General features: G+C 37.4%; 1 protein-coding gene across 1 annotated transcript in view; it reads right to left on the bottom strand.

Moving 5' to 3' along the window:
* Positions 1-23,212, bottom strand: part of DNAJC3 (DnaJ heat shock protein family (Hsp40) member C3) — an 89,872-nt gene that overhangs the window by 45,750 nt on the left and 20,910 nt on the right. Inside the window, exons 3-4 of the mRNA XM_082602400.1 lie at positions 14,186-14,310; positions 11,938-12,012 (exon numbers count right to left, since the gene is read on the bottom strand). Coding sequence (XP_082458526.1) covers positions 11,938-12,012; positions 14,186-14,310 — 200 coding nt within the window. The remainder of the gene's footprint in view (positions 1-11,937; positions 12,013-14,185; positions 14,311-23,212) is intronic.

The raw sequence follows: 23,212 nt of genomic DNA, 5'->3' as shown, positions 1-23,212 counted from the left end.
AACCCTATGCCGAACAACTAGCAAGACAGGAACACAAGCCAACCATTAACAGAGAGGCTGCCTAAAATCATAAGTTCACAGACACCCCAAAACACACCACTGGACGTGGTCCTGCCCACCAGAAAGACAAGATCCAGCCTCACCCACCAGAACACAGACACCAGTTTCCTCCACCAGAAAGCCTACACAACCAACTGAACCAAACTTACCCACTGGGAGCAGACACCAAAAACAACAGGAACTACAAACCTGCAGCCTGTGAAAAGGAAACCCCAAACACATTAAGTTAAACAAAATGAGAAGACAGAGAAATACACAGCAGGTGAAGGAGCAAGGTAAAAACCCACCAGACCAAACAAATGAAGAGGAAACAGGCAATCTACCTGAAAAAGAATTCAGAGTAATGACAGTAAAGATAATTCAAAATCTTGGAAATAGAAAGGAGAAAATACAAGAAATGTTTAACAAGGACCTAGAAGAACTAAAGAGCAAACAAACAATGATGAACAACACAATAAATGAAACTAAAAATTCTCTAGAAGGAATCAATAGCAGAATAACTGACGCTGAAGAATGGATGAGTGACCTGTAAGATAAAACAGTGGAATGAAAAGAATTGAGGACAGTATCAGAGACCTCTGGGACAACATGAAACACACCAATATTCGAATTATAGGGGTCCCAGAAGAAGAAGGGGAAAAAAAAGGAAATCAGAAAATATTTGAAGAGATTATAGTTGAAAACTTCCCTAATACGAGAAAGGAAATAGTCAATCAAGTCCAGGAACCACAGAGAGTTCCATACAGGATAAATCCAAGGAGAAACATGCCAAGACACATATTAAACAAACTATCAAAAATTAAACACAAAAAAAAATATTAAAAGCAGCAATGGAAAAGCAACAATTAACATACACGGGAATCCCCATAAGGTAAGCAGCTGATCTTTCAGCAGAAACTCTGCAAGCCAGAAGGGACTGGCAAGACATATTTAAAGTGATAAAAGGGGAAAACCTACAACCAAGATTACTCTACCCAGCAAGGATCACATTCAGATTCGTTGGAGAAATTAAAACATTTACAGACAAGCAAAAGCTAAGAGAATTCAGCACCACCAAACCAACTCTACAGTAAGTGCTAAAGGAACTCCTCTAAGCAGGAAACACAAGAAAAGGAAAAGACTTACAATAACAAACCCAAAACAATTAAGAAAATGTCATGGGCTTCCCTGGTGGCGCAGTGGTTGACAGTCCGCCTGCCGATGCAGGGGGCACGGGTTCGTGCCCCGGTCCGGGAAGATCCCACATGCCGTGGAGCGGCTGGGCCTGTGAGCCATGGCCGCAGGGCCTGCACGTCCAGAGCCTGCGCTCCGCAGCAGGAGAGGCCACATCAGTGAGAGGCCCGCGTACCGCAAAAAAAAAAAAAAAACTGGTACAAGGAACATACATATCGATAAGCACCTTAAATGTAAATGGATTAAATGCTCAAACCAAAAGACACAGACTGGCTGAATGGATACAAAAATAAGACCCATACATACGCTGTCTACAAGAGACCCACTTCAGACCTAAGGACACATACAGACTGAAAGTGAGGGGATGGAAAATGATACTCCGTGCAAATGGAAATCAAAAGAAAGCTGGAGTAGCAATTCTCGTATCCGACAAAATAGACTTTAAAATAAAGACTATTACAAGAGACAAAGAAGGACACTACATAATCATCAAGGGATCAATTCAAGAAGATATAACAACTGTAAATATTTATGCGCCCAACATAGGAGTACCTCAATACATTAAAGCAGGTGCTAAGAGCCATAAAAGGGGAAATCAACAGTAACACAATCATAGTAGGGAACTTTAACACCCCACTTTCATCAATGGACAGGTCATCCAAAATGAAAATATGTAAGGACATACAAGCCTTAAATGATAAATTAAACAAGATGGACTTAATTGATATTTATAGGACATTCCATCCCAAAACTGCAGATTACACTTTCTTCTCAAGTGCTCATGGATTATTCTCCAGGATAGATCATATCTTGGGTCACAAATCAAGCCTTGGTAAATTTAAGAAAATTGAATCATATCAAGTATCTTTTCCGACTGCAACGCTATGAGAATAGATATCAATTACAGGAAAAAAACGGTAAAAAATACAAACACATGGAGGCTAAACAATACACTACTAAATAACCAAGAGATCACTGAAGAAATCAAAGAGGAAATCAAAAAATACCGACAAACAAATGACAATGAAAACACGACCCAAAACCTACGGGATGCAGCAAAAGCAGTTCTAAGAGGGAAGTTTATAGCAATACAATCCTATCTCAAAAAACAAGAACATCTTAAATAAAAAAACCTAACCTTACACCTAAAGCAGTTAGAGAAAGAAGAACAGAAAGCCCCCAAAGTTAGCAGAAGGAAAGAAATCATAAACTTCAGGTCAGAAATAAGTGAAAAAGAAACAAAGGAAACGATAGCAAAGATTAATACTACAAAAAGCTGGTTCTTTGAGAAGATAAACAAAATTGATAAACCTTTAGCCAGACTCATCAAGAAAAAAAGGGAAAAGACTCAAATCAATAGAATTAGAAATGAAAAAGAAGTAACAACTGACACTGTAGAAATACAAAGGATCATGAGAGATTACAAGCAACCATATGCCAATAAAATGGACAACCTGGAAGGAATGGACAAATTCTTAGAAATGCACAACCTTCCGAGACTGAACCAGGAAGAAATAGAAAATATAAACAGACAAATCACAAGCACTGAAATTGAAACTGTGATTAAAAATCTTCCAACAAACAAAAGCCCAGGACCAGATGGCTTCATAGGTGAATTCTATCAAACATTTAGAGAAGAGCAAACACCTATCCTTCTCAAACTCTTCCAAAATATAGCAGAGGGAGGAACACTCCCAAACTCATTCTACGAGGCCAACATCACCCTGATACCAAAACCAGACAAAGATCTCACAAAGAAAGGAAACTACAGGCCAATATCACTGATGAACATAGATGCAAAAATCCTCGACAAACTACTGGCAAACAGAATCCAACAACACATTAAAAGGATCATACACCATGATCAAGTGGGGTTTATCCCAGGAGTGCAAGGATTCTTTAAAATACGGAAATCAATGTGATACACCATATTAACAAATTGAAGGAGAAAAACCATATGATCATCTCAATAGATGCAGAAAAAGCTTTTGGCAAAATTCAACACCCATTTATGATAAAAACCCTGCAGAAAGTAGGCATAGAGGGAACTTTCCTCAACATAATAAAGGCCATATATGACAAACCCACAGCCAGCATCGTCCTCAATGGTGAAAAACTGAAACCATTTCCTCTAAGATCAGGAACAAGACAAGGTTGCCTACTCTCACCACTATTATTCAACATAGTTTTGGAAGTTTTAGCCACAGCAATCAGAGAAGAAAAAGAAATAAAAGGAATCCAAATCGGAAAAGAAGATGTAAAGCTTTCACTGTGTGCAGATGACATGACACTATACATAGAGAATCCTAAAGATGCTACCAGAAAACTACTAGAGCTAATCAATGAATTTGGTAAAGTAGCAGGATATAAAATTAATGCTCAGAAATCTCTTGCATTCCTATACACTAATGATGAAAAACCTGAAAGTGAAATTAAGAAAACACTCCCATTTACCACTGCAAGAAAAAGAATAAAATATCTAGGAATAAACCTACCTAAGGAGACAAAAGACCCCTATGCAGAAAATTATAAGACACTGATGAAAGAAATTAAAGAGGATACAAACAGATGGAGAGATATACCATGTTCTTGGATTGGAAAAATCAACATTCTGAAAATGAATATACTACCCAAAGCAATCTACAGACTAAATGCAATCCCTATCAAACTACCAATGGCATTTTTCACAGAGCTAGAATAGAAAATCTCACAATTTGTACGGAAACACAAAAGACCACGAATAGCCAAAGCAATCTTGAGAAAGAAAAATGGAGCTGGAGGAATCAGGCTCCCAGACTGCAGACTATACTACAAAGCTACAGTAATCAAGACAGTATGGTACTGGCACAAAAACAGAAATATGGATCAATGGAACAGGATAGAAAGCCCAGAGATAAACCCATGCACCTATGGTCACCTTATCTTTGATAAAGGAGGCAAGAATATACAGTGGACAAAAGACAGCCTCTTCAATAAGTGGTGCTGGGAAAACTGGACAGCTACATGTAAAAGTATGAAATTAGAACACTCCCTCACACCATACACAGAAATAAACTCAAAATGGATTAAAGACCTAAATGTAAGGCCAGACACTATCAAACTCTTAGAGGAAAACATAGGCAGAACACTCTATGACATAAATCACAGCAAGATCCCTTTTGACCCACCTCCTAGAGAAAATAAACAAATGGGACCTAATGAAACTTAAAAGCTTTTGCACAGCAAAGGAAACCATAAACAAGACCAGAAGACAACCCTCAGAATGGGAGAAAATATTTGCAAATGAGGCAACTGACAAAGGATTAATCTCCAAAATTTATCAGCAGCTCATGCAGCTCAATATCAAAAAAACAAACAACCCAATCCAAAAATGGGCAGAAGACCTAAATAGACATTTCTCCAAAGAAGATACACAGATTGCCAACAAACACATGAAAGGATGCTCAGCATCATTAATCATCAGAGAAATGCAAATCAAAACTACAATGAAAGATCATCTCACAGTGGTCAGAATGTCCATCATCAAAAAATCTTCAAACAATAAATGCTGGAGAGGGTGTGGAGAAAAGGGAATCCTCTTACACTGTTGGTGGGAATGTAAATGGATACAGCCACTATGGAGAACAGTTTGGAGGTTCCTTAAAAAACTAAAATAGAACCACCATACGACCCAGCAATCCCACTACTGGGCATATACCCTAAGAAAACCATAATTCAAATAGAGTCATGTACCACAATGTTCATTGCAGCTCTATTTACAACAGCCAGGTCATGGAAGCAACCTAAGTGTCCATCAACAGATGAATGGATAAAGAAGATGTGGCACATATACACAATGGAATATTACTGAGCCATAAAAAGAAAGGAAATTGAGTTATTTGTAGTGAGTGAGGCGGATGGACCTAGAGTCTGTCATACAGAGTGAAGTAAGTCAGAAAGAGAAAAACAAATTCCGTATGCTAACACATATATATGGAATCTAAGAAAAAAAAAAAGGTCATGAAGAACCTAGGGGGGTAAGACGGGAATAAAGATGCAGACCTACTAGAGAATGGACTTCAGGATATGGGGAGGGAGAAGGGTAAGCTGGGACAAAGTGAGAGAGTGGCATGGATACATATACACTACCATATGTAAAATAGATAGCTAATAGGAAGCAGCCACATAGCACATAGCACCACATAGCACCGAGATCAGCTCGGTGCTTTGTGATCACCTACAGGGTGGGATAGGGACGGTGGGAAGGAGGGAGACACAAGAGGGAAGAGATATGGGGATATATGTATATGTATAACTGATTCATTCTGTTATAAAGCAGAAACTAACACACCATTGTAAAGCAATTATACTCCAAAAAAGATGTTAAAAATAATAAAAATAAATAAATGTATTAAAAATAAAAGAAGTAAAAATAGAACTACCTACCATACAACCCAGCAATCCCACTACTGGGCACTACTGAGAAAACTAGAATTCAAAAAGAATCATGTACCACAATGTTCACTGCATTTACAATAGCCAGGACATGGAAGCAACCTAAGTGTACATCGGCAGATGAATGGATAAAGAAGATGTGGCACATATATACAATGGAATATTACTCAGCCATAAAAAAACCAAAATTGAGTTATTTGTAGTCAGGTGGATGGATCTAGAGACTGTCGTTCAGAGTGAAGTAAGTCAGAAAGAGAAAAAACAAATACCATACGCTAACACATATATATGGAATCTTAAAAAAAAAAATGATTCTGAAGAACCTAGGGGCAGGACAGGAATAAAGACACAGAACATAGAGAATGGACTTGAGTACACGGGGAGGGGGAAGTGTAAGCTGGGATGAAGAGAGAAAGTGGCATGGACATATATACACTACCAAATGTAAAATAGATAGCTAATGGGAAGCAGCCGCATAGCTCGGTGCTTTGTGTCCACCTAGAGGGGTGGGATAGGGAGGGTGGGAGGGAGATGCAAGAGGGAGGAGATACAGGGATGTATGTATGTGTATAGCTGATTCACTTTGTTATCCAGCAGAAACTAACAAACCATTGTAAAGCAATTATACTTCAATAAAGATGTTAAAAATAAATAAATAAAATAAAATAGATAACTAATGAGAACCTACTGTATAGCACAGGGAACTGTACTAAGTGCTCTGTGGTGACCTAAATGGGATGGAAATCCAAAAAAGAGGGGATATCTGTATATGTATAGCTGATTCATTTTGCTGTACAGTATAAACACAACATTGTTAAGCAACTATACTGCAATAAAAATTAAAAAAAAACAAAAAAACAAAATGTGGTGTGGAGATATACATACATACACACACACACACACACACACACACACAATGGAATATTACTCAGCGATAAAAAGAATGAAATAATGCCATCGGCAGCCACATGGATGGACCTAGAGGTTATCATACCAAGTGAAGTCAGAGAAAGACAAATATCATATGATACCACTTACATGTGGAATCTAAAAAACTGATACAAATGAACTTATTTAGAAGACAGAAATAGACTCATAGACATAGAAAACAAACTTATGGCTACCAAAGGGGATAGTGGTGGGAGGGGGGGATAAATTAGGAGTTTGGTATTCACATATACACACTACTATACATAAAACAGATAAACAACAAGGACCTACTGTATAGCACAGGGAACTATATTCAGTATCTTGTAATAACTTACAATGGCAAATAATCTGAAAAAGAATAGATATACACGTGTATAACTGAATCACTTTGCTGTACACCTGAAACTAACATAATTTTGTAAATTAACTGTACTTCAATTTTAAAAATGGTTATAAAAAAACAAAAACCTTGTAATAACTATGGGATGGGGACTTGAAAGAAGTAAGTTGCCCTCTAATCTACCCTACCCTAATCTAAATACACCCTTATTTTGGTACCTCAAGTGAAAACAGCAGGTTGTTTGACTTCTGAGATGCCCCCCTACTCCTGGAATTTATGCCTTTTTGTGTCATCCCCTCCCCTAGAGTATGGGATAGAGCTGGTAACTCCTTTTAACAAACAGAACATGACAAAGGTGACAGGATGTCACTTCCCTGATTATGTACAAAACACTGTGACTTCCATCTTGCTGGCATTCTCTCTCTTGCTGGTCATCTCTTGCCTTCTCACTTGCTCACTTTGATGATGCAAGCCTGCCAAGCAGTGAGATGCTTTACGAAGAGACCCAGGTAAGAAAGAATCGAGGGAAGCCTCTGGTCAATAGCTTGGAAGAAACCAAAGTCAGTCTAACAGCTCAAGAGGAACCAGCAGTGACCAGGCAGAGACCCAGCCCCCTCCTCAGGGGACTCCCACTCACACACATTTCCAAAGCACAAATGACCAATAAAGCTGATGTTCTTCAAAAAAAAAAAAAATCACCCTGCCAACAACCAAGTGAGTTTGGAAGCAATTCCTTCACCAACTAAGCCTTCAGATAACACTACAGCCCTATCTGGCACTTTGTAGCCTGTGAGAGATGCTAGAGCAGACGACCCAACTAACCCTGTCCAAATTCCTGACCCCAAGAACTGTGAGAGCATAAATGCATGCTCTTCCTCCTTTAGGAAAGCCTTTTTGACCCCAGACCCCCAACTCCCAGCTCAGTTAGGTAACCCTACTGGTATGCTCCCACGGGCTCAATCATAGTACTTATCATATGCTATCCTAAGAGACTAGTTTTCTTTGTCAGCAACCCTCTAACACCTACCACTCTGACTTGCAAATATGCACTAAAACACTCACTGAACTAAGGAATGACCATAGGCACTGGTTACAGGAGTCATTGATAGCTTGAAGACAAACTAAACCACCTAAGGTCCTTTTCAGGACTACGACAACCAGTATGGACCTGACGCAACCCTGTTTATACAGGAGACCCTCTGGCAGCAGAGTAACCTGTACACTTAACAAATATGAAATTCTCATTGTAGCCCAAAAAGAGATTAAGCATATTCAAACTTCTGTTCCACGGTGTAAAATCTGTAACTGAATGTAGCTACCTGACTGTATACTGTTATTAGTAAGATGAAATCTTTATGGACTTTATAGACTGGTAAACTCTCTTAAATACCACAAAAAGCTCACTTAAGAACATAGAAAGAAAACAAATTATATATCATCTATATTCACAGATCATCAAAAAATAAAATATAAGAATTCTTTAATTGGCAAGGATAAAATATAGTCATAATATAAAATTTATCTTTTCAAACCATTTTATGGTACCAAACAATAAAGATTGGACCATGTCATCTCTTCAATTTCTATGCTTCACAATGAGGAAAATGAGGTCCTCAGAAGGTAAGAACTTCCCAAGGTCACTTCACAGTTCTCCTCCAAGAGGTAACCGATATTATCAGTTTCTTGCATATCTTTCCAAAGGCTTTTATCAATATACAAGTAAATACACGTTTTCTCACTCTTTCTAAGGCAAATATCAACAAATGTTCTACACCATGCAGAACATATACACACGTTTGAGACCTGTGCCTACATTCCACAGGAATAGCCTTCAAATGATGCATACTGTAAAAAATTAATAAACAGATCCTCAAAGCGAAGGAGGAAGAGCCTAAGGCTTCAGGAGCCATTTTATTTTTCTTTAATCATTTGTCTGCCTCAGTTAATCTTAAAATCTTACTTTGCAGAGAAGCAATTTTAGGCTTCTGAAAACATTAGGAAGCCTCAAAATACCAACTGAAATAGGCATTCCTTTCATTTCTGGATTTCAAAAGTTCTCCATAATGGCCACTGGTATTCTAAACGGTCTTTGGTCAGGTTGGTCCATTTAGTTAGAAATGCACATGAGGAAGGACCATAGTTTTTAAACATGGGGGGGGGGCTCAAAATATTTGCATATTGGGATCCCATTTCTCAGAGATTTTTTTCCTAGAGTAAAGGAACAATTTTCAAACAGCTTAAACAGTTTACAGCTCAAACAGCTCAATTCAGACAGCTTGCAAGCTAATACCAGCTAATTCTAAGGAAATAGCTTGGTGTAGCTTGGTGTTGGAAGAGCCAAGCCAAAGGCTTTTTCCATCCAGTTTCCAGAGAACAGCCCCTATTCCAAAGCAATGGGCCAATCGCTAAACTGGTACAATTTCAGGAGAAACAGCCCCTGTCTCAGAAGGAATGCACGGAAGGCTAGCCAGCTTCAATAAAACAGTCTGATCTCAAAATCAGACCAAAATGCCAAATGAGTACTCTCATACAGAACAAGGCCTTAACCAGTAAGACGAAACCTTAAAACAGATCCCAAATAAAGCCTGGAGAGCTTCAAATGCAAAGAGGGCATGAGCTGGGATCCATGAGAAAGATGTACCTTCAAATTCCAGGGTCAGTGAGAAAAGCAGTGAGCAACAATGGGCTCATTTATGGATAATGCACCTGTTTGCTTGCCAGCTCTGGAGCCACTGGGAGTCTTCTCTGATCCCAAAATGTTGACCTAAAACAAACAGATTGCCAAATATTTCTCCAGCAAAGTTGTATTTATTTGGGATCAGCAAAGAACTGCAGTTTGGGGTCTGCGACCATGGCAAGCTATGTGCAAGTCCCCAGACAGCAAGGGAAGGAAAGCACTTTTATAGAGGGGAAAAGAAAGTTGGGAGGGCTGTAGTAAACAGAGTCCATGGCTTTTCATTCACTGAGTCCTTGCCAGGAAAGAAGAGAAAATAACCCAAATGTCTATCAACTGATGAATAGATGAATAAAATGTATCACACACATACCATGCAATACTCAGCAATTAAAAGAAATCGCTAAGTGATATATAACGCAATAGTCTGCATGAATCTCCAGAAAATTATGCTGAATAAGAAAATTCCAAAAGGTTACATAAAATTTGAGACCACGTATGTAACATTTTTCAAATGTCAAAATTTAAGAAACAAGTAACAAATTAGTGGTTGCCAGGAGTTATGAATGAGGAGCTGAAGCAGTATGGGAGGGAAGTGGGTGTGGTTATAAAAGGGCAACAGAAGGGATCCTTGTGGCAAGAGGACTGTTCAGTACCTTGACTGTGGTGATGGATACAGGAAAAAGTGTATAGAATTAAATACACATAGAGAAATGAATATTAGTAAGACTGAGGAATCTGAATAGACTGGTAGATTATATCAATGTCAATATCCTGGCTGTAATGTCATACTATAGTTTTAAAAGATGTTATCATTGGGAGAAACTGGGTATTGAGTAAAGGGTACACAGAACCTCTATGTATTATTAATTACAATTACACGGGTATCTACAATTATCTCAATAAAGATTTCAATTAAAAGGAAAATATCATTCAATACAGATGCGCATTCTCATGGAAGAATCCTATAACAATAATAGCAAGGGTGGTTTTAAGAACACACTAGCAGAAGCACGACTCTCAGAGGACAATCAAAAGTGTAAAGTTTCATGAAAGTCCCCTTCTTATTTCTGAGAGGTTTTAATATTGATGACAGAAAAGACATTAACTCAAGACATATCCACACTTTTCCAAAAGGATATATCCAATACCCAGTAAGGACTAATTTGTGATAAAGCTTTATTCTAAATTGTGGCATTTCTAAAAGGCTACTCTAGCCTTTGTAACTGGAAAAGAATTCTAAGTAATAGATTTAAGCATTTGTTTAAAAGAAGGAAATACATTCTTATGTTTTATCACTCATCCATTTAACAAATTTTTACACAACCCTTGCTGTGTACAAAGGACCGGGGCTAGGGAAAGGTCACTCCAGCACTTTACCTCCCCATCACCTGTCCTTCAGCATCCTCTCTAACACGATCCCATGTAGCAGGGTAGATTAGACAAACAGAAAATGACATCGAATTTTATTAAGACCATGAGATAGGTTCTGATTCAATACAATTAACTTCTAATGTATTCTGGATTTGTCTGCACATGTCTGAATATTGTGACAAAGGTTATGAAAACATTAAAAATTTTAGTTTTATTTTCATAGTGGTTATCATCACGGTAACTAAGCATTTTGATAAACTACAAAAATGCAAATAATGAACAATGGGAGATACATATATATATATATATATATATATATATATATATATATATATATGTATGTATATACACACACATAGACACACCCTTTCTAGACCACTCCAGAATCAAATCCATGTGGAACAAAAAAGCAGGTCTTAAAACAAGTCCCATCAGGGCATGAAGACATTAGCTAGCTGTCTCTCTTCAAATCCTTTTTCAGGATATAACCCCTTCAATTACATGTAATCTGTAACACTTCCCCCAACAAACCCAAAACACTTTATACTTTGTAAAGTAGCCATGTGGGTGATTGCAAAATTTCCTTTTAAGATCTGTTTCATTATTCCTTTCAAATCAAATAAAGGGTTTCCCAAGTCACTCAGGCAACTTTTAGAATAGCTCAGCTGACAGCTTTAGATTCTCATGGAGGACAAAGCAGAACATGAGCTATTTAAACTGAGTTAGGATTACTTATCTATTCCATACACCTTACCTTCCATCTGTTAAAATGATTCTTTGATGCCAGCCACTAAATATTAATTCAGAAACTATGGATCTTACACACATAAATAAAATGATTTTCCCTTTCAGGTATAAAATGATTATTAAATGTCTTAATATAAAAAAATAAGTTCAGTATGTTCACTCAAAGTATCTTAACAGAGCCATATATAAATTGAACTTAACTTACCACTTTTTTAAAATCATCTTCTGCTTCATCAAGTTTTCCTTGTTTGAGTAACAAGTGACCTCTCTGTAATCTCGCCTAGAAAAACAAAAAAAAGAGTACACTGAGTACTATGAATTTCTAAATTTTCTTTAAACACAAAGAATAAAACTAAATAAGCTAATGAAATATTAATTTTTCCTATGCCCATTTGACTTCACACTCTGAGAATAATTCTTGGAACCAATGAATGTGTATAAATTTTGTTAAAGTATGCTTCCTTTAAATATACTTTTTACTATATCAAAAAAAAATAAATGAAAACATGTGTCCTCACAAAATCTTGGACATGAATGTTCATAGCAATAGCCAAAAAGTAGAAACAAACCAAACTCCCATCAACTAATAAATCAATAAGCAAATGTGATATGTCCATACAATGGAATATCATTCAGCCATAAAAAGGAATGAACTACTGACACATACTACAATATGGATGAAACTTGAAAACATTATGCTAAGTGAAAGAAGTCAGACACAAAAGGCGACATATTGTATGATTTTGTTTATATGAAATATCCAAGTCAGACAAATCCATAGAGACAGAAGGTGCCAGGGGCTAGGACAGAAATGGGAGGTGACTCCTAACGGGTACAGGGTTTCTTTGGGTGGGGGGGTGATAAAAATGCTCTGGAACTAAATGACGATGCTTGCAGAACCTTGTGAATATACTAAAAACTGCTGAATTGCACACTTTAAAAAGGGTGAGGGGACTTCCCTGGTGGTGCAGTGGACAAGACTCTGTGCTCCCAATGCAGGGGGCCCAGGTTCGATCCCTGGTCGGGGAACTAGATCCCATATGCATGCCGCAACTAAGAGTTAACATGCCGCAACTAAAGAGCACGCCTGCCGCAACCAAGGAGCCCACCTGCTGCAACTACGGAACCCACATGCCCCAACTAAGGAGCCCACGTGCCCCAACTGAGGAGCCAGTGAGCCGCAACTAAGACCTGATGCAACCAAATAAATAAATATTTTTAAATGGTCACATTCTTTTTTTAAAAAAAGGGTGAATTTGATGATATGTGAGTTATATCTCACTTAAAAAGTACTTTAAGCAGGCATAATTACTTTTTACCACTATAATAAAAGTTGTTATAACTTGGGACTTTACCAATCAAAGCTCTGGAAATAGTTTTGTTTTTTTTTTTTTTATTAACTCTTAATGCACATATTTACTCCACTATAACCAGAATAACAATGCCTCTTCCTTTTAACATCCATCATCTCTGATATTCCTCTTCTAATGCGCATAATCCCATCTCTTCCAAGAATACCAACTCTCTGATGATCAATGTCTACCATAAGACAGAAACCACACCAATATTCTACTAAAACTTATATATTACTTTTACAGTACTTAAAAATTTCCCTAATCCTCTGAAAAACATAAAAAGCAAGATTAAAGCCACTTCAACCAGCTAATAAGTACTATAATACTAGGAAAATGAGCTACTTAACCTCTGTGGAAGGTCATGCTTAGCTGGGTAAAGTAATAAAGAAAAATTTGACACTTGTGAATTCCATCTTAAAATAATAGTAATATTTCAAACCAAATATTCACCCATATCTAATCAATCATCTCGAATACTTTCTGGATTATGGCAGGACATAAACAATAAGTGAATTACCAAATTAATTTTGAAACAACATAATTGGGTCCTATTATTTTAAGCTATTACAGTGACCTGCCAATTGTCAAGATATCCTATTAGACCGTAAATTCCTCCACTTCTGAAGCTTGGGTGTTGGTTCAGGGCAGGACTCTTGTCTAATTCAGCACTGTATTCTCATCACAAACCACTGCTTAATTAAGCTACCCCCTCTTCTTTATTCTTCCCACTACAGCCTTAATTGAAACTGTCATCAGTCACCTGACAGCCTCTTAGTTCAACAGTCTCTTAATCAGCTCATTTCTCAGCCTCACATCTTGCCCTACACTTCATCCTCCACATAGATATCTTTCTAAACCACAAAGCTAACATCACTACCAACCTTCTAAAAATCACTAATGTACCCACTCCACTGTGCCTCCTTCACACAGGCCTTTGATTCCAGGGACTGAGTTTCTCTTGTTGCCGGGTCCACTACATCAGAGTGGCTTTCTACATCCTCCAGCTATGCCTAGCATGCCAGTCTTCACCTTAAGAAACAAATCACCTCTTCCGAGTTTCCTTAAATTTTCCTTTAAAGAAAATTTAGATGAACTTACTGCAGTGAAATCCATCTTCAATTCAATCACTTTAGTTAAATCAGGAAGTGCTGCTTTTGATTTGCCCATAGCTAAGAAGACAGTAGCTCTCCGATAATAAGCAATATAGTTATCAGGGTCACCATCTGAAAATTAAAATAACAAATATTAACTCTCAGTACTTTATTCAAAAAACCAAGTCATCTGAACAGTATTAGAGTTTGCAATTCTACTAGGAAAGGCATTAAGAAAAGAATTTCTTCATCAATACTGGGTCATTTTGCCTAGCAAGATCACTGCAAATAAATCCAGAACAGGGGCTCAGCAAACTGTAGCCTCTGAGCCAAAAACAACCCACAGACTTCAAGTTAAGAATATTTTTTACATTTTTAAAGAGTTGTCAAAAAAAAAAAAAGAAAAATATGCAACAGACACTACATGGCTGCAAAGCCTAAAACATTTATTATCTGGTCCCTTAGGGAAAAAGTTTGCCTACCTTTGGTCTAGAATATTAACTATATTCAACTCTTAACTTTTATAAGTATCCAATTCTGTTTTCAATTGTTTGTCTTTGTTGAAATTTTCTTAAGTGAAATTCTGATTGAGAATGTGGACTTTGCACTTACTCACAGGATTTTAGGAAATTAGACTTCCATTTAAACTGATATACTGAATGTGCAACTGCTCTCTCCCAAACGCCAACCAAAATGGCAGTGAAGAAATAAAGGTACAGACCATGGGACAAAGGAGAATGGAAAAGAGAGTGAGACCAGAGAGTAAGGCGAGAGTCACTAATAATATCTGAAGCAAGGAAAGCAGACAGATGAGTTAAGTGCTTGAACTAACTCTACTCTGCTCAGCACCTACAAAATGGGGGAAGGAGTCAAGTCAATCAGAAGTAAACCTCAGGCTGCCAAACAATCCTTCTAAAAATCAATATATATATATATATTTTTTTTTTCTTAAAAATTATCTTGACCAAATCCAGTCATGTACCTTAAAAAAATAAATATTTATGCACACAGATATTCATTACCATAAGATTTACAACTAAAATTCCCTGAAAGTTCTATCCCTGAAGGTCTTATCATTTGCAAAACATTACAATATGGGAACCTATATGGCAGGATAGTATTTAATCATTCAAAATTATGATTTTAAGGAGTTGTTAACAGCATTGAAAACTACCTGAAGTACTGCTGGGGGGAGATAAGGCAGGAAGAGAAAATAGGCTATAAAACGATATATGAAAGAAGATACACAAATGGCCAATAAGCACATGAAAAGATGCTCAACATCACTAATCATTAGGAAAATGCAAATCAAAACCACATTGAGATACCACTTCACACCCATTAGGATAAGAAAGAAAGGGGAGAAAAAGAAGATAGAAAGGGAGACGGAAAGGAAAGAAAGAAAGAGAAAAAGAAAGGAAAGAAGAAGAATGGGAGAAAGAAAGAAAAGAAAGAAGGAAGGAAGGAAGGGAGGAAGGGAGGGAGGGAGGGAGGGAGGATTAGTAAGAGTGTGGAGAACTTGGAGCCCGTGTGCACTGCTGGAGGGAATGTAAACTGGTGTGGCTGCTGTGAAACACGATATGGAGGCTCCTTACACACTGAACACATAATCACCCTATGAACCACCAATTCTACTTCTGAGTACACATATGCAAAAGAAATGAAAGCTGACTGCCAAGATATGGAAGCAACCTAAATGTCCATCAGCAGATGAATGGATAAAGAAGATGTCGTGTACATATATACAATGGGATATTAGCCATAAAAATGAATGAAATTTTGCCATTTATAGCAACATGGATGGACTTGGAGGGCATTATGCTAAGTGAAATAAGTCAGATGGAAAACGACAAATACTGTATGATATCACTTATATGTGGGATCTAAAAAATACAACAAACTAGTGAATATAACAAAAAAAAGAAGCAGACTCACAGATATAGATAACAAACTAGTGATTACCAGTGGGGGGAGGGAAAAGGGGAGGGGCAATATGGGGTAGGGGATTAAGAGGCACAAAATATTAGGTATAAGTTACAAGGATATATTGTACAGTATGAGGAATATAGCCAATATTTTATAACTATAAATGAAGTATAACCTTTAAAAAAAAAATTGAAAGCTGGTATTTGTACACCCAGATCCACAGTGACATTATTCACAACAGCCCAAAGGTGGAAACAACCTAAATGTCTACGGGTGGATGAGTGGATAAATAAAATGTGGTATACACATACAATGGAATATTATTCAGCCTTAAAAAAAGGGATGGAGGGCTTCCCTGGTGGTGCAGTGGTTGAGAATCTGCCTGCTAATGCAGGGGACATGGGTTCGAGCCCTGGTCTGGGAGGATCCCACATTCCGCGGAGCAACTAGACTCGTGAGCCACAACTACTGAGCCTGCGCGTCTAAAGCCTGTGCTCCGCAACGAGAGAGGCCGCGATAGTGAGAGGCCCACGCACCGCGATGAAGAGTGGGCCCCGCTTGCCACAACGAGATAACCCTTGCACAGAAACGAAGACCCAACACAGCAAAAATAAATAAATTAATTAATAAACTCCTACCCCAACATCTTCTTTTAAAAAAAAAAAAAAAGGAATGGAATTCTGATAAATGCTACATTACAGATGAACCCTGAAGACATCATCCTAAGTGAAATAAGCCAGACACAAAAAGACAAATATTGTACAATTCTACTTCTATGAGATACCTAGAGTAGTCAAATTCATAGAGACAGAAATTAGAATGGCGGTTGCCAAGGAAGTACTGAGAAGAAACGGGGATCAGAAATGGGGAACAATTGTTTAATGGGTATAGAGCTTCAGTCTGGGATGATGAAAAAGTTCTGGAGATAGATGGTGGTAATGGTTGCACAACAATGTGAATGCACTTAATGCCACTGAACTATGTGCTTAAAAATGGTTAAAATGGTAAATTTTGTTATGTATATTTTACTACAATAAAAAAAGTAAAAGAATGAGGCAGTCAGGGGAAAATAAGGACTATTTTTGAGAAAATAAGAGAATTGGGCATTTTAACAACATAAGACTTCTTTTCCTTAAATCTAAAAAAAAACAAAAAATCCATACATGTTCCCAGCTAAGCATCACTGAACTTTCTTCCCTGATCAATTTCCCTTGGAAGGTAAGGAAAAAAGAGCAAAGTCAGTAGCCTTTGCTACTGACTGTGTGGGAAATACAGGTTATTTCCCACAAAAATTGTAATTAGCTTGAAGAAAGAGTAAGAAACAAAGGAACTATATTTAGAACATACCAGCCAGATATATAATATTTTTGGTTCAGCTCATATTTGATTTAGAATGTGCAATAAATGTAAAATATATGGCACTTGGTCAGCATAACTGGCCATAAGAATGATCTGACATCTAAGAATTAATGAAACTTACAGTGACTGTGTCTGAAAGCAGAAGGAAATTCACTTCAGGTCAACAGTAGTTACGTGGGCAGAGACTGGATTTTCTTCTTTATATAGTTCATATATATATTCCAAAATGTTTCACAATGAACATGGATTACTTTTATATTCATTAATTCTAAAAAAGTTACTCACTCCTAGGCATGTATCCGGAGAAAAACATGGTTCAAAAGGACACATGCACCCCAATGTCCACTGCAGTGCTGTTTACAATAGCCAAGACGTGGAAGCAACCTAAATGTCCATCGACAGATGAATGGATAAAGAAGATGTGGTACATATATACAATGGTATATTTCTCGGCCATTAAAAAGGATGAAATAATGCCATTTGCAGCAACATGGATGGACCTAGAGATTATCATACTAAGTGGAGTTAAGTCAGAGAGAGAAAGACAAATATATTATATTGCTTATATGAAGAATCTAAAAGAAAAAAAATGAATACAAATGAACTTATTTATGAAACAGAAAGAGACTCACAGTCTTAGAGAACAAACTTATGGTTACCAGGGGGCAGGAGTGGGGTGGGAGGGGGAGGGACAGATTGGGATTGAGATGTACACACTGCTGTATTTAAAGTAGATAACCAACAATGACCTATTGTATAGCACAGGGAATTCTGCTCAATATTCTGTAATAACCTAAATGGGAAAAGAATTTTAAAAAGAAGAGATACATGTATATTTATAACTGAATCACCTTGCTGTACACCTTAAACTAACACAACATTGTTAATCAATTATACTCCAATATAAAATAAAAATTTTTTTAAAGAAAAAAGAAAAGTTAAGTTCTCCATGACTTATTTACACTAATCGAAGAATACGAAATACTAGAAACGACATGATTTAAGGCCTATAGTTTACACCACACATCTTCATACGTCCAAAACCTACTCCATCTCTGAGGCACAGCTCAAATGACTTATTTGATTACACATGTGAAAATAAACCTTCCATTACTTTGGTTTCCATAACACTCTATAATATATATCTCCCACAGCACCTAACACTTATCACTACCTCCTGATATCAATTATTTATATGCTTACCTCACTCTAGAAAAAAATACATTCCGAGTGAATTGATTTTTCGTGTCTCTATAGCACCTTGTAATCAAATGAAAGGAAATGGAAACAAATTCCGGATAACTCCAACAAGGGACACTCCCACATCCACTCAACACTGAGACCTGCCAGGAATAAGCCAGGGACCCAGAGAAGTCAGCACAGACATGGCTCTCAAAGAGACGTGCCTCACCAGGACACTCATATCATCTCCCCCACGAAATGAGCAATGGCATTTTCAAAAACAGGTGTTTCTTATTTTGAATACAGTATGACCCTCTTTCAAGAAAAGAAGAATGCTTATTGCTGGCTTTGGGCATTTTATCAAGAAGGCACCTTCAGCAAAAATTGCAATGGACTTCTATTTGGAAAAAACCTGACCATTTCAGTCTATGTAGAAAAACCTCCAAAGATTAAGTATGACAACGCTTTTTAACAAGTATTTGATTATACATACATAAAAAATGGCTATATAAAGTATTTCTGGGGCACTCACTTTCACTTATTTTACTATTCAGTTTTTAGGTATTTTTAAGATATGAAATGGGATTGGAACCCCAATTTATAACACTGAACCTATAAAAATAAGGAATCAGATGTCAATGGTTCAACCTATGAACCAAGAATCAATGTGCTTAGTGGTATAAGGTTACTTGAATGGCAAATATCAAAATAGCCTTCCCTGGCTCTTCATCTTAAAATACCATCAGTTCCCAGAACTAGTGTCCATTCCTATATCATTATGCAGGAAGTAGCAACTGAACAAGAATTGGTTTAAGAAACTGAAGCTTAGTTTCTCACAATACAAGATTTGATAACCTTGAAAAGAATCACTTTTCCTATTATCCATCCAAATATGATACAGTTCATTATTTAAATTATATGCAAGCCTACATCTGCAAACACTAGACTTCATTTGAAAACATGTCAGTCAAATTGTTATACTAGTTTATTCAAAATTTGAATATGAGAAATGAATTTAAGGTGTAATCCTAAAACTATCAGACAATTCAAATGTGAGAAAATTAGCCCTAATAAAGAAAATACAACTACTATCTGGAGAAAAACATCAGAAAGCCAATTACGAATGATTCTGTAAATGGTGGCAGCGGGGTGAACACCACCCTTCCAGAGGTACAGAAAACTTTTCATTCTAGCTCCCAGCAAACCCAACTCTACCCCTGCATTCATTCAAACTTTTACTGACTAAAATAATAATAGTAATAACAATAATAAGACAGTACTTATCCTTAAGAAGTTCACAATCTTCTGAACTGGAATGTGACCTTTGAAGATCACTAGAATACTCTGTGTCCTTTTCTGTAAATGTGAATAGTAATGTCCATCCCCATTTCACAAGTGAAGTTCAAATGCAATGAGAAAGCACCACGATATGTTTAAGTACCAAATGAATGAAGCCATGGATTTTTTTTTGACTTAGCCAGATTATGCTAAGTGTGATACCGGTTATCTTACCAAGCAATTGGAGAAACCTATCATTTCATTCATGTCCACCATCTAATCCACCACTTTAGACATTCATTCGTGCCAGATACACCTAAGACACTCTGTAAGGTCTACCAAAGAAATAGTTCAGACCCTAGACTCTCTATCCCCGTAAGACCATGCTGCAGACATGAGAGGCAGGGCATCCTCACACCTGAACTGTGGTTTTCTCTCATGATCAAATCTCTAAACAAAACCTGTGTCTGACTACATCATAATAGTGAAATAGGTGCGTCTGTTTCAGAAGACTATTTAGGAAGTGATACCAACACTCTTCATGAAATCACACTGTTTCCAACAGATCAAGGGTATGTAAGTTCCAAATCTTAAAATTCTTGCCAAAAAAAATATTTATATACCAGATGCAAAGAAATTTCAAACCAAATCACCAATAGATCTGTACTACAATTATTTCTGTTGCTATTGAGTTTTCATACATAAACCTTTTATTGTGTAAAAATGTAATTATCAAACATACCATGCCTAAGTAATATTCAAAATGTAACCAAGTAATTTTTCAGAAATGAAAATGGGGAAAGGGTGTCACAGCCATAAATAATGTCAGCTATAACATTATAATAAAAAACGACTCATTGATGCATCCAATGCCACTAGCCAAACTCTATTACAAACTCTAACATCAATTTCTAATCACAGGAGGAGTTAAAGAGATAAAGTACACTACAAAATTCAGAAGTTGGGAAGTATAAACATTTAATGAATTTTTTATAGTCAGTTTAAAGCAATGTACTAAAATATGGGTGACATTTTACCACAAAAAATTACTGTACATTTTACAGTAGCACAGCTCTTTGATCGACTGCAGTAACTAGAGTAACTGCATAACTTATTGGTCTAGAAGTTAGGAGACCTGGACTAATTCACTGTTAGCAAGAGGCTCTCACTCACTCACTGGGCTACCTGAAGCAGTAAACATGGCCATACTAAATTGGATGTTTGGTAAATGAGACCACTGAAACAGAAGATCTACAGTTCTTTTCTGATAAGAGGCTCAACAGGCCATGACACCACATCACCCCATCGCTACCTACTGTATACTCCCATCAACTACAGTTTAAACTCTATTTTCTGCGGTTGTTTTACATAAACCAAAATGATGAGTATCTCACACTACACAGGTCTTCCTCAAATTATGGTAAGTGTACCATCTGAGAACCACCGTTACTTGCCAAACTACAATGAACCAAAGGGCGTGGCTATCTGCATTCTGAAGGCACCAGCAGCGTCTCACTTTTCCCCTGTACTGGATTTCACAAATAAATTACCACGTTTTAGCTTTACTAATTTACGTCTTTCAGTGCAGATAACAATATATTATTGGTTATTTTGGGGGAAGAGCCATCTCTAGAATTCTTGCATGGCAGTGAAGCTAACAAACAACAGGCAGTCATTTTAAACGACGTTAACAATATGCCACAGCCCTTAACGTTCTTATTAATTTGTGAGATTAAAGAAAGCAAACAATAGGGCTTCCCTGGTGGCGCAGTGGTTGAGAGTCCGCCTGCCGATGCAGGGGACGCGGGTTCGTGCCCCGGTTCGCGAAGATCCCACGTGCCGCGGAGCGGCTGGGCCCGTGAGCCACGGCCACTGAGCCTGCACGTCCGGAGCCTGTGCTCCGCAACGGGAGAGGCCACAACACTGAGAGGCCCGCGTACCGCAAAACAAAAAAAAAAAAAAAAAAAGAAGCAAATAATAAAGTATAAAATAAGTAGAAGGTATATGTTTCTGCAAATATTCTCATGGTAGCGAGGAAGAATCAGTTTATTTTTTAAGACATGCTTTATCTAAGACAATAACTGAAAAAATGTTAATTACCGCGCTGCAGCACTGAAGACAACTCAAATCACCGGAGAAAGTGTGGACTTAGGAATGACCCGGTCACACAGTATATGGTCTCTAGCGAAAAGTAACTACTGCAAATTGTGCCAATTAACTACAACTTTCCAAGGTGAGCTAGTCACTGAAATGGAAAAACCTTCCTCTTAGAAGCTCCACATAGTTAAGAAAACCCTATTAACACAGTAAATTTGCTTTTAGAAAAGTCTTAATTTTCGAAGATACAGTATTTCTATATACCTTACACATGTGACTGTCCCCTATTTTCTTTTTTTTTTTTTTTTTGGCAGGGGGCAAGGAACAGCAACTTTATTCGGAAAGCCAGCAGACCAAGAAGATGGTGAACTAGTGTCCAAAAGCCATCTGCCCTGAGTTAGAATTCAGGCTTCTTTTATACTAAAAAAGGAGAGGGTCAAGTTCTGGTTCTGTTCAGGCTCCGGAGGGACTTGTTAATTTCTTTCTTCCTGCAGCCATTCACAGGTGGGCCTGGTCAGGAGGTTTCCTGGTTTCAGGACTTAATGAAGCTCAGGTTCTTGATGTCTCATGGCAGAAGGAATTCAGTGAGAGACAAAGTGATAGGTAAGAAGTGATTTATTTAGAGAGAAACACACTCCACAGACAGAGTGTGGGCCATCTCAGAAAGTGAGAAAGGCCTGTCCCCTATTTTCAAAGAAATCTTTATATACATTTCTCTCATCTAATCTTCACAGCAAGTCCTTTTTTGGGTGGCAGAGTGAAACTGCTGGGAAAATGCAGGTCACTTCTTTAAGCCTACACTTTCTTACATAACTTGACCAATGTCACAGAATTATCAAGTGGCAAAGCCAAGATTAAAATCTAGGTTTCCTATTATTCCAGAGAGCTAGTAACATCAGTAATAAAAATCTAAGTTCAAGAAAAAGCATGAAGAAAAATATCACCAAACCAAAACCTAACTACTTTCTGCTTATATAGTAAGTTACAACAATAGGATAATTCTTCTGGTGAGCAGAACTATATCTTATTAAAAATACACTACTCATTACTCTGCAGGTTGACTTGTCACTCTTAACCATCCCAAATAATGGTGAGTATATATAAGTAAATAAAAAAGGAATGAGGAGGGCTTCCCTGGTGGCGCAGTGGTTGAGAGTCTGCCTGCCGATGCAGGGGACATGGGTTCGTGCCC

The sequence above is a fragment of the Mesoplodon mirus genome (genome assembly GCF_964341445.2).
Source record: "Mesoplodon mirus genome assembly, chromosome: 17".
Taxonomy (NCBI): Eukaryota; Metazoa; Chordata; class Mammalia; order Artiodactyla; family Ziphiidae; genus Mesoplodon; species Mesoplodon mirus.
The sequence above is the reverse complement of the archived record's forward strand: the minus strand, read 5'-3'. Positions and strand labels throughout refer to the sequence as shown.